This window comes from Aspergillus caelatus (genome assembly GCF_009193585.1).
Source record: "Aspergillus caelatus strain CBS 763.97 unplaced genomic scaffold BDV27scaffold_36, whole genome shotgun sequence".
Taxonomy (NCBI): domain Eukaryota; kingdom Fungi; phylum Ascomycota; class Eurotiomycetes; order Eurotiales; family Aspergillaceae; genus Aspergillus; species Aspergillus caelatus.
Window position 1 is genome coordinate 63,254 of NW_022475299.1, and position 12,124 is coordinate 75,377.

Here is a 12,124-nt window from a genome sequence, read left to right on the forward strand (position 1 = left end):
GGCCATGTAATCCTATGTAAATCAATTTACACTGATTTCCGCCATGTACATCAAAGTAAAACACCAATAAAAATTTATTGAGTGACTCCAAGTCGACCTAGTCCTATAACGGCAATATTAATTATTAGTCACGTGAGCGACGCGTTTCGCGCTCTTTTGGTTCCGGAGGTCGAGAACATCCTGTCATTCGAATTGCCCAGGCATGTGACGGCGATGGGCGCATTTAAAGGCTTCAGAGGATAGATTACCGCTAACACCGTGTCTAATAATCTACTGGTTGAAGGAATCATGGAGACCCAGGATGATAGTATCAATATCCCACAGTTGCAACGCGTCGCGTTGGGGCGAGTGAGTGGTCACACTGGTGGCGCTGTGATCTCGATTGCTCTAACACCAATCACCTGCTAGGAACCTGCACAATCCCAGTCGCTAATACCCGGGCCCGAGCTTCTTAGGATTATCCCCCAGAACAACATCGTCGAAGAGCACTACTCTCAAATCTCTAATGGTCGTCAGTCATCTACTGGCCACGAGGTCTCCCGGAAATCCCCGTCGAGTCGTCCCGAGTCGCCCTTTCAGGAACAACATGCTAAAAGCTTGACAAACGCCCCTCGATTGTCCTTTGAACAAAGAAGACAAGACCCTGCCGCTGGGTTGCACCCTTCTAAGAAGATGAGCTCTGCAGATACAGTGCCTTCGGACACCCAAGTTATCTCGCAGTCGGTTTATGACGACCTTATAAGACAGAACCAAGAAGCTGCCGATAATGGCTTGGACAATAACCTTGCCGATAATGCAACTTTGAGGACGCTGCATGAAGGTGATATTGGCCATGTGGATTTGCTGGCTGGATTTGACGGGCCAAACACCGATGCAACCAATGGCGATGATAACGAGGATCAGAGCAGTTTCAAGCTCGGGGAGTCATCTCCGGTGCACTATCAGCCAAATCTCTTTCCCGAGTCCCAGCGCTTTGTATCGAAGACTCCGGCGACAGCAGTGAAAACAGGGCGTATCGATGGTCTTGCAACAGTGACACCCACAGCGTCGAGGAACCCTCTCGCGATGGAGCTTGAATCAAGCGGCGGTGTCATGGCCTTAAGCCAAGTATTCAAAGCAACCCAGGCCCCTTCCTCTCCCCTTGTTCATGGCCAACAATCGGATCCAATGTCTGACCGGCCTTCACCTAATCTTCCCATTCAAAATCGCTCGCTTGCTACAGCTCTGTCCTCGCCGTTAAATAACGTTGCGGCAACCTTTCCCCGGGATTCCTCAGAGCCACATCTCAATTATATCACCATGCAAGAATCGCAGGCGCAGAGGGATATAATCCTACGAGAGAGGATGACGCGCTCTGCAGACCATATATACTCGGAAGATCAAAGCGACGGCGAGTTTGATAAAGAACCCAGCTTCGTGGAGCGCATAAGGCGACAGAGAAACATCGATGAGGTAACTAGGGAACAATTAGCCGGTCTTTCGGCTCCCCCAAGACCAGCAAGTCACAAGAAAGCAGATACAATGAGCAAGTCACCTAGCAGACAGCCAGACTCTCGAGATCGGGCAGATGCAATAAAATCTACTACGCCCAGAATCGAGCACCAAGGAAACGCTGCAGCAGGCGCAACCAGTGAAGAAGAAACGGAACAGGAGGATGAGTTTTGTCAACGGATGTGTCGGCCTCAAGACCCAAATCCTTCAACTGAAGAGGATAAGGAAAATCATAATGATCCCTCTACAACCCCGCTGGCTGCCGCGACCAGTGCCCATGATCGTCTCTCTCAAGCACTTGCTCTTGATGGAGCCCCATCTCCTAGCCGCAGAAGGTCACTACAGGATGCTGCAGAGTTCCACTTGCCTCCTCATGGTGCTGGTGATGAACAACCAGATGGTACCAACAGCTCATCCCAAGTATACATTGTGAAGGACTCTCAACGGTCGCCGGGTCCCCAGGATGAGGAAACTCACGGAAAAAATAATGCTGAAATGTGGAATGAGAACCAGACCCAGGCTTTCGGCTCACACATTTGCACAAAGCATTCTCCAGAGAAGCTTGTGTCTCCTGCGAAACAACTCCGTATACAGTCAACTCCTCCCTCAGCATCCCAAAGAAGTCGAGTCTCGTTTCAACTGGATGACGACCGTCTAGTAGCTCGATGCAGATCGAGCTCGACTAGCTCACATGGCTCTCACGAACATCCACCGAGGAAGTCCATTGCCCAGGAAACTAGCGTAATGCTATCTAGCAATTCAACTGTGCATAAATCTATAGAATTAGGCGACAAAGTACCGGCATCCGATATCAAGGAGAAGTCATCTTCGATGCCCTCTCGCGTGGCTGAAACACCTGTTCAGCGTCCGAAGAGCTTTGGTGATGTGGTGCCAGCGACAGCTATCCCAGAAACGAGCCCTAATCGATTATTTAATCAAAGCTGGGCAAATGACGTGAACAATGAAGCAATGGATCAAGAAGATGACGACCTCCCTCCTCTTTACTCGTCCACACTTGAACGAGGACATCATTCCCAACCAGTCAATTCGAATAGCTCGTCGCCAGTGAAGAGCTTCTACAGTTCCAAAATCCTATCTAGTCCAAGTGGAAGACAGCGTAGAGCATTGACAGAGATTGCAGCTGATGCTTCGCCTCAAATCGGGACCGGAAACTTCGATGTTGATATTAACATCTTATCCGCCGACGATCGAGAATTCAGATCTGCTGTCGCACTGTCTCCAGTTCCACCAAGAAAGAGACGTCGTGGAAATGATGGGCAAAATGTCTTCGCCTCTGACCCAGTGCTTCCTATTACACCCCGTACCGCCACTTACTTTGCTCCCCCAAAGGAAAATGAAACGATCCCGGCCCGGGACCCCAAGCCGGAACAATCATTGACTAATCCTAAGGGAACGTTTGAGAAACGATCACGACCTTCCAGGCGAGCGGAAACAGTATGGGACGTTGATGATTCTCCCCACTATCATGTTTCACGGAAGGAGCGCGCGCGGCTGTTCGGTCTTCCTCGTATTCTCGAGCAGAAGGCCAAGGAGGCTCATAAGTCTGAGGAGAGTACTCATGCACAGCTTGTCGCTGATCAGAACTGTTTAGAAGCCACATCATTCCCCACGGAACAAAATGTTGAAGTTTCTCGAGACGAGCCATCAGAGGACCTCATCGAGAACAGCACCGCTAGAGAGGACTCTGTCACTGATAGCAATGTCGAAATTGCACCAAATCAGGTTCTTGCGGCCTGGAGTGGAACAAAACGCGCATTTTACCCTGCAACCTGTTTTGGTAGACCATTGGGGACTTCACAGTCTCGTTATTTAGTCAAATTCGAAGATAGTGCTCCCGTTGAAGTCCCCATTGGAGCTGTGAAACGGCTCGAGCTACGGGTTGGAGACGCTGTGAAGGTCGATATGCCCAATGTGCCAAAGGTGACTCACATTATCCGAGATTTCGAGGATAAATTGACCATGAAAGATCTTGAAAACGATGCATCCAATGGCATTATCCGTATGACAGATGTATACGGCCATTCAACTGTCGTTTTAGGACAAAAGCAGCGCAAGAGCCTTACACGTGAAGGGCTTGCAGTTCCTGAGAATAGCGTCAAAGTCCCAATATCCCGCATATACCTGGATACCATCCTCTGGAACCAACTCAAAGGTCGGACCTATAGCTACAGCTCTGTACATACACAGTCAGAGAGTAGGCTCCAAACACCGTCCGATCGACACACCACACCAGCTTCACCCAGCACTCGATTATCCCGCAGTATCCGTTATTCAAACGGTATATTTGCTGGAATGGTATTTGCTGTGTCTTATGGGGAGAATGATGAAGCAAAGACTCGGATTACGCGGATGATATTGGATAATGATGGACGCATTCTTCATGATGGCTTCAACGAGCTGTTTGATCTACCATCAAGCCGTCCAGTTGTTACGCCGTCGAAATCACCAAACCCTGCCACGAACAACAACAACAACAACAACAACAACAACAACAACAACCAGTTCCGTCTCACTGGCGGCGCCGAAGATGTGGGCTTTGCCTGCTTGATAGCTGACAAGCATTCTCGCCGGCCAAAGTACATGCAGGCACTAGCTCTCAACCTTCCTTGTCTCTCGGACCGCTGGATAGAGGACTGCGTAGCTCAACGCCAGGTTATGGATTGGGAGATGTATTTGCTTCCTGCTGGGGAGTCCTCGTATCTCCACGGAGCGACGAAGTCAAGATTATTGCATCCTTATCCTGCTATGCAAGCACGCCTGCCTGAAACCATTGCTGCCCGGCCCAATCTATTGCATGGGCAGTCAGTGCTAGTCGTGATGGGCCGCGGGAAAGCTGATGAAGAGCGAAGAAAAGCGTATCTCTTTTTAACATATGCGTTAGGTGCTTCCAAAGTCGAACGTGTACCTGATATTAAGTCAGCTCGGGCGGTCCTTGACCAGGGTGCAGCTGGAACTGGATGTGAATGGGATTGGATATATGTGGATAATGATGAAAAAGCCTCTGCCATAGCCATAATCCTTGGAGCCTCTGTCCCTGGCAGCCAAAAGGCTTATCCCACCCAGAGGTCAAGAAAGCGAAAAAGGAATGAATTAACCGAGTCAATAAGTGGCAGTGACCTTGGTCTGAGCACCAATGTCAGGATTGTGGGCAACGAATTCGTCTGTCAAAGCTTAATCCTGGGGAGGTTGATTGATTAACACACTCTAATTTTCGGTGGTTCATGTGACGAGAAAATGCAGCTTTGTTAAGGACTTGATGTCAAAGCATTTATAATAGCAATTATACCCCAGTGTGTCTCCGGCACTTGTTTTGGATAAGGTCTTAATGAATTTGAACCCAATTGCCTTACATATCTCAAGAGTAAATCCCATACATAATACACTGAATAACAAACTAATGGATGTAGACATTTCTCTATAGTACAAAAGCACCTTTGAACCCGATACCGTGCGACACCATTTGGGATATACGGAGACATAGGAACATGGGCGGAAGTGTTGGCTATGATCATTAGCGGCCACCCTTGCCCTTCTTTGAGGCCTTTTTCTTGTTCTTGAGACTCTTCATCTGGGCAGCTCGCTCGGCTCTAGCCTGTCTCTTCCTCCACGCCAGCCAACGATTCTTGGGGTTGTACGGCTTCGCTGTTATCCCGGCCTTCTCAGCTGCTCGACCAATCTGCCAGTTCGCCTCACGGTACATATAACCCGGACGCAGCTGGGAGCCTGACCCGGCGTTCACGGCCTCCACGCTAGACACCATAGTACCATTGTCAATAGTAGCAACCAGATCCGACTGTCCAGCAATCGGCGTAGGGGCGTCATCGAGGCGAGGGACAGCGACCCTGTTCAGTTTCCGTCTGGTCGGGGCATTCCGAGGCGTAGGCAATTTGCCGTCCTTCTCAAAGCAGACGCCGATGTACTTCCGGTCGGGGTGCCGTTCGGGATCCAAGTAGTATCTCACATATCCTGCCTCGGTGGCATAGATGGTATGATCCCTGCCCAGTGCGCAATTCTCGCCTGGAAACCATTTCGTTCCACGTTGACGGAAAATGATACAGCCTGGAACGACGTATTCACCGGTGGTGCGTTTCGCACCAAGACGCTTTCCGGCGGGGTCACGGGAATGTCGATTCGCCGTACCCTGGGTAGCATGGGAGGCATGACGGACTTGAGAGAAGGGGAGGAGGCGGTTCAAGAATGGTGTCGATGCGGAGGTGTTGGTTCGTGAGAGTATTGATGGTGGCGGTGGTCGAGAGATTGGCTGTGATGAGCGGAGCGATGGCACAATTGCTCTCTCTAGCACCCGGAGGGGCGCCATTAGTCTTTGTTGTAACATGTTGATTTGTAAGGGACGGGCGACTCCCCAATGTTCCTGAATGTTGGACAGAGTTGCTCGCGGTTCCTTACGGTGACTTTTTCTTCGGCGGCCAGCCTGGGCCTTGGCAGGTCACGTGCGTTTGTGTGAGTTGGCTTTTATTGCATACAAATTTCACAAGTTACTTTAAACAGTGATATGTTGCTTATTGGGAAAGGGATAATATCTCTTCCGCTAATAACTTCGGATACTCATATATTGGGCTCTAATCGCAATGCTGCATACCTGGATCCGGACCCTTGGAGCTTTGCTCCTCCTGGCCTCCATGGCCCACGCTCAGTTCCAGTTCTTCGAGCACATGTTTGGCGGCGGACGTCAAGAACATCAGCAGCAAGCTGCTCAAAATGAGCCCAGTGATAGCTCACGGTATCAAAAGATGTGGGAGTCAGGTACTTGATTATGACTCCTTGCGCGCTATTTCATACTGTCTGGATAATGGCTAACAGGTTCCACGCTTACAGCTCAATGCGACAAATATCTATGTCCTGGTACTCTTGCTTGCGTGCATTTTCCTCATCATTGCCCATGCGCACACCCCTACAACGAAGATAAGATCGAACTTGGCGAAGGAAGTGCTATCTGCATCTCAAAGGGAGGATTCCAACCCGGCGAAGCGGCGCGCAAGATCGAGTTGGCTCGGAAGGGTGTCCTGTGATCCATAATTTAGTATGCGATTGGACTACCCTTTATATATATTAACTTTTTGTGATATCGGTTCAAATTTGTCTTAATGCAAATCGCGAGTTGATATTGGTGTCTTTATACGATATAGATTGTATAGCATTTGTAAACTCTCATTGGTGCTTACAGTGAGGATGCGCACGCCGGGATTGACTAGTCAAGTTACATGACTTATACTTCCGAAGCGGGTTCTTTTCTAATTCCGTGGAAATGATTCCGTTGCTCCTAGTATGGAGTAGGTACTCCGTACCCCATTACATACCTGTAGAAGTATGTAAATGTAAGTACTAGTCTTTCTGGTTGATTCTGCCTATCCTTATCTCCGCTTAAGTCCATTGACAAGTTCGTCATGGTCTCCGCCTACTATTTCGTTCCACTATCTCAACAACATCCCATCGTCCTTTGCGGTGCTCTGCAGAAATAGTCTCTCTTTACTCCAAATCAATTTACTCTATACTAGTCGCTATCTTTACGCCAGGTATGTGGAGTGCTAGACTCCAACTACAGCCGGTGCGTTGGCTTAAAGCCCCCGGCCGAGCGCTGTCGAGTTCATTCACCAGAGGGCGAATTAGCTCTCGTGGCCCCCGGAATTCAATACGGAGACCAGAGCCCATCAGAAGGGAAATTCTATCCTCAAAAGAACCGGAACAATCGAGTTCAGCTGCAAATGATGCCAGTTCCTTAAATCCGAACTATGACCCCGCTCACAACACTCTGCTCTCCCCGGTCCATATACCAGAAGATCCTCGTGGAGTATTAAAGGAAAACCACCCTGCATTGGGTATATTGGCAAATTCTGGCCTAGTTGTGCAGCGGCAACTGGAGCTCATGAATGTCATGATGTGGGTGTTCCGGCTTACGCAAAACGCCGGAAATCTACCGGCTAACTTGGCGCTTTTCTTCGCAGTGGGTTTGAGCAAGCCAACAAATATGTAATTATGGATGCGAACGGGCATCATATCGGGTACATGGCGGAGCAGGAGCGAGGAATGACCAACATGATGGCTCGACAGTGGTTCCGAACCCATAGGAGTTTTGTGACGCACGTCTTTGACAGGCACGAGAATGAAGTTTTGCGCGTGAGCTTTGAAATAACACTCTTCGCTTCTAGTGTTGCGCTGATGTTATCTAGTTTCATCGACCATTCTCGTGGATTAATTCCCGTATCCGCGTGTACGACCCTCTTGATGTTGCTAGAAATGCCTACTCCTCTTCAACCTCTCTCCAAAACGTTCAGCCGGGCTCGCTTATCCAGGCCACAGGAGATTCCAATGCCCGGGTGTCGTCACTAGGGCTGGACGACATGCGCGTGATCGGAGAGGCCCAACAGCAGTGGGCACCATTACGGCGGAAATACAACCTGTTCACCTACCATCACTCCCCGAGCCGCACGACAGATATGGGCACTGTATCCCGACCGCTTTTGCAGTCCGGTCTCTCTGACGCCCAGCAGATGCAATTAACTCAAACGGCAAGTGGCGGTCAAGCTATGGGCGAGTTTAATCAATTCGCCTACGTTGATGAGCCATTCCTGTCGTGGGACTTTTCCCTTCGCTCGGCCAATGACCAACTTATCGGATCCGTCAACCGTAACTTTGCGGGTTTCGCTCGCGAACTCTTTACAGACACTGGTGTCTATGCTCTACGAATGGACTCGGCGGCCTTTAACCCTGAACAGGTACCTGCGCAAAACAATAATGTTACCGGCATGACGCTCGACCAGCGTGCAGTCATGTTGGCTACTGCAGTAAGCATTGACTTCGACTATTTCAGTCGCCATAGTGGTACTGGTGGATTTGGTTTCATGCCTATCTGGATCCCCGGCGTTGGCGGAGAGGCTGCGGCTAGTGGTGCCGCTGCCGGCGAAGCTGGGGCTGTGGGTGAAGCGGCCGCGGGAACTCTCGGTCGGGCCGGTGCAGCTGGAGGATTGGCCGAAGGTGCAGCTGCAGGTGCTGCCGGTGCTGGAGCGATGGCCGGATATGATGCGATGTCTCGAGGCATGACGGGAGAGCATCAGTCGCAGTCCGCTCCACTAGATCAACAAGCGCTCCCAGAAGACCAGCACTCACCTACCTCCAGTCAAACAGGCCCTTATGGTGATGTCTGGGCTGATGAACCACAAGATCCTTGGGCCCAGAGTCAAGAGGATCCATGGGCGGCAGACGATACCGACGGAGGAGACGGTGATGATTATGATTGGTTTTAATCCTGTTTTGCAAGGCGTTTACTCTGGGGCGGCGATTACAGGTTTACAGGAGTTAAATATGAGAAGCGCTGTTTGCGTGGTATAGAGATATACATTTGTATTATAGTTGGGACATGAACATGGATTTAGGCTTTCTCTTTTTCCTTTTCTTCCCCCTCTCTTCGTTTTGATGATGCAGCAATGCCGATCAATACAAGCATAAATGCGGGCCGAACCCTCGGTGATAAGCAGCGGCAATAACATGTGCGGCCTGGGGCATCAGCCATCGTTTTACCTTCTGTCCAGTGGCAACTTCGTTTTCCCTTTCTATCACCTTGCGCTGTGGTTGAACCGGAAGGGTTGTTATCGCTTCAAATTGCTACCGCAATTGATCCGAATAGAAAAGGGGCAAAAAAACTATAGATTATCTTCAGTCCATAATCTTCACTATAAAGACCGCACTTTAACCCCACTCCGTTGTCTCCGCAAAACCGCCTCACTGCGAATAATCCAACGACAAACAATTCATTGGTCCACGAGCTTGTGTTCTTCTACTTTTCGTTTACTTATATCCTTACAACAGAATTAGAGAGCAACCATGTCTACTGTCGCGCAAAAACGTCTTTTCCACGAGTACAAGAACCTCTCCACCAACCCGCCAGATGGCATCACCGCCGGCCCCGTCACTGAAGATGACATGTTCCATTGGGAAGCCCTGATCGAAGGTCCACAAGGCACACCTTTTGAAGGTGGTGTTTTTGCTGCCGAGTTGAAGTTTCCGAAAGATTATCCGTTGAGTCCGCCGACGATGAAGTTTGTGGGCGGAGGAGTTTGGCATCCTAACGGTACTTTCCCATGTTCTTATCTATGATGGCGGGTGTGGTTAAAAGGAGATTTGGAGCTTGGCTAATTATGTTTTGCGATCGGACAGTGTATCCCAACGGAACCGTTTGTATTTCCATTCTTCATCCTCCCGGTGATGATCCGAACCACTATGAGCATGCGTCGGAGCGGTGGTCACCTATCCAGAGCGTTGAGAAGATTCTTATCTCGGTCATGAGTATGCTTGCTGAGCCAAATGACGAGAGCCCTGCCAATATTGAGGCGGCAAAGATGTGGAGAGAACGGAGGAGCGACTATGAGCGCAAGGTTCGTGATGAGGTACGGAAGGGTTTGGGACTGTAGGTGTGTTCTCCTATTTGCTGAGTTGGAATATGATGGAGAGACATGGTACCTTTTCATTGTACCGAACTTGTGCTTGTAGCCCTCTCGCTGGCGCATGGCATAGCTTGGTATGGATGCATGCATCTGTCTTTGGTTGGTGGTGGGGCCATGGCGTTTATGGTACATTCTTACTGTTTAAGGCGCTTCTATTGGGGCCTGTTTTCGCTCTTTCCTTATCCTTGTGGGTCTTCTTCGACAGAGCTGATAGAAAGCAAATAGCTTGTTTGAATTATACATATATATGGGTAATGTCGTCCCTAGTTATCCGGTGGGGAGAAACCTGCCATCTTTTGATCAATCCATTCTTCCAGTCCTTCGTCCCGATCATAAAGTATCTCGATTTCAGCTTTCAGGTTCAACATGAGCATCTGCTGTAGCTCTGCACGCCATTCCAGCTCGGGTCCTTCGGCTGCCCATACAGGGTTGTTCGACAACATACTCATGATCTTCTTTCTGTCCCTTACTGTCAATCTAATCAAAGCCCCGTCGTCGTTGCTCGGTGCTCCAGATACGACATCTGACGTTCGGAGGCCTAACCACCAGAGACAAGGAATATTTAACCTTCCATTCTGGTTGGTATGTGCCATTGAGCCGTACTTGTATGTTGACATAATAGCCATGCCGTCGGGGTCGCTGTCAACTAGACCATAGAAATGCAGGGCTTTGTCTGATCTACGGCTGTTCTCATATATCTTTCGTGTGAAGGCTCTAGTTGAGAGATCCGGGTAGCCTTTCCCCTAGTCGTTGTTGATTACTTACCCAGTTATGCAGGTTAAGGAGGGCTTACAGTAATGAGGATCCCTTTTCCTGCGGCCGCTCTAGTATGATATTGACTTCTTGCAAGTCTGCGGTAGATGGCCTGTGTACTGAATGAGTGTCCGTAATGAGATCCTATGGCAATGGTAGCACCTCTTTCTCGATGATCAAGACCCAGCTTGCATCTGAGATGTCAATTTCACCGTTCTCATGTAAATTTGGTACCAGACAGTCCTACCCGGATTAGTTGGGACCTTTTGACATAGGGAGCGGAGTATCTTTTATCCTTCAGATTTGTATACCTTGGCAGGCAATTGAACATCCATGGTCTCCCCAATCTTGGTTAGAAGGCTACAATAGCCTGTCACGAGTCCTTTCGCAGCCGCTTCCTGTTGCATTGCCCGAAGGCTTTAGACCGACAGGATCAATTCAAGTATAGTCATCGTAAAGGAAGCTCACATACAACATTCAATGCGGATCTGTCGACTCCAATGGTGTGGGCCAGATCGTCAACGATTGTGTCAACAATTCTCTGTGTCCCAAAGCATGCCGGATCGCTGTAGTATATGTCTCTGCTTAGGCATCAGAGATTGCAGGAAGCTTGGTGCAAATGGCAGACCTTTTGGACACTACTAAACCTGTGTCAATAGCATCTGCAACAACTGCAAGAACTCGAAAGGCAACGGCTATTGTCATAATCGTCAGTATATAGACCCGTGGTAGTGTTGTCAATGAAACAATGCATATACTAAATTTCCATGCTTCGAACGTGTTTGCGCCGGGCCAGGAATAGGTAATATATGTGTCTGTTCCATTGCTTTCAAGAGCTCTACTTGTGGGATTGATAAACAGTGACACGTTCCTAGAACTTCGTTTAAGTGTTATGGCTGGTCGACCATCTGGTGTGGATAGTTCGTCAAGGGCAGATGCCAGAGTCTCGTTGATGTATCGCTTGACTTGGCGGAGGGAAGACGACATATAGCTGTCATGACGAGTAGGATGAGGAGAGATCAACCCCCTGTACTCTAAATGGTCTTCCATGAGATGCAAGAAATGATGGAATATGTGAGAATGGATGTTCGGTAGAAAAGAGAAAAATAAAAAACAGAGAAGGGTACATGGAAGACACCAAATTAAGCACAATATAGCAACATGATCAAGTTGCAATTGGTCACAACAGAACCACTAAGTGCAGTTAGAGCAGGTTGGCTATTACTAGAGCTTCTACTAAAATTTGGAAATAAATCAAGCCACACAGATGTATACATAATATACGTACGGAGTACTTATACTCGTCAGATATCGGCCTGTGCCTCATCGTTCAGGCAACATATACTGCCCCTGATGACTAAGTCGTCTATGGATCGACCAACCCCAGATCTATCATTCGG

The 12,124-nt window shown here is 49.0% G+C and overlaps 6 protein-coding genes across 6 annotated transcripts; 4 read left to right on the top strand and 2 right to left on the bottom strand.

Annotated features, from left to right (window-relative positions):
• Positions 1-288: 288 nt before the first annotated feature.
• BDV27DRAFT_154973 (chromatin-binding protein RAD9) lies at positions 289-4,710 on the top strand (the record flags this gene model as incomplete). Its single annotated transcript, XM_032072060.1, has 2 exons — positions 289-348; positions 409-4,710. The coding sequence occupies 2 exons, from the start codon at positions 289-291 to the stop codon at positions 4,708-4,710; spliced, it is 4,362 nt and encodes a 1,453-aa protein (XP_031930488.1).
• Positions 4,711-4,867: 157 nt separating this feature from the next.
• BDV27DRAFT_72875 (mitochondrial 54S ribosomal protein bL27m) lies at positions 4,868-5,902 on the bottom strand. Its single transcript, XM_032077428.1, has one exon. The coding sequence runs from the start codon at positions 5,846-5,848 to the stop codon at positions 5,024-5,026; it is 825 nt and encodes a 274-aa protein (XP_031930489.1). The 5' UTR covers positions 5,849-5,902; the 3' UTR covers positions 4,868-5,023.
• Positions 5,903-6,027: 125 nt separating this feature from the next.
• Positions 6,028-6,642, top strand: lcl2. The gene is made up of 2 exons (XM_032065955.1): positions 6,028-6,276; positions 6,349-6,642. The coding sequence occupies exons 1-2, from the start codon at positions 6,102-6,104 to the stop codon at positions 6,540-6,542; spliced, it is 369 nt and encodes a 122-aa protein (XP_031930490.1). The 5' UTR covers positions 6,028-6,101; the 3' UTR covers positions 6,543-6,642.
• A 151-nt stretch (positions 6,643-6,793) lies between these two features.
• Positions 6,794-9,047, top strand: BDV27DRAFT_123858 (scramblase family protein). The gene is made up of 3 exons (XM_032065956.1): positions 6,794-7,410; positions 7,476-7,647; positions 7,701-9,047. Exons 1-3 carry the CDS (start codon positions 7,049-7,051, stop codon positions 8,772-8,774), a joined length of 1,608 nt encoding a protein of 535 aa, XP_031930491.1. The 5' UTR covers positions 6,794-7,048; the 3' UTR covers positions 8,775-9,047.
• Positions 9,048-9,184: 137 nt separating this feature from the next.
• Positions 9,185-10,086, top strand: BDV27DRAFT_72882 (E2 ubiquitin-conjugating protein UBC7). The gene is made up of 2 exons (XM_032077429.1): positions 9,185-9,598; positions 9,685-10,086. The coding sequence occupies exons 1-2, from the start codon at positions 9,352-9,354 to the stop codon at positions 9,936-9,938; spliced, it is 501 nt and encodes a 166-aa protein (XP_031930492.1). The 5' UTR covers positions 9,185-9,351; the 3' UTR covers positions 9,939-10,086.
• On the bottom strand, positions 9,685-11,784 carry BDV27DRAFT_169718 (putative meiosis-specific topoisomerase Spo11). The gene is made up of 7 exons (XM_032075111.1): positions 11,483-11,784; positions 11,353-11,419; positions 11,197-11,305; positions 11,036-11,122; positions 10,887-10,967; positions 10,765-10,836; positions 9,685-10,714 (listed from the first exon to the last, which is right to left on the bottom strand). Exons 1-7 carry the CDS (start codon positions 11,772-11,774, stop codon positions 10,235-10,237), a joined length of 1,188 nt encoding a protein of 395 aa, XP_031930493.1. The 5' UTR covers positions 11,775-11,784; the 3' UTR covers positions 9,685-10,234.
• Positions 11,785-12,124: the final 340 nt, after the last annotated feature.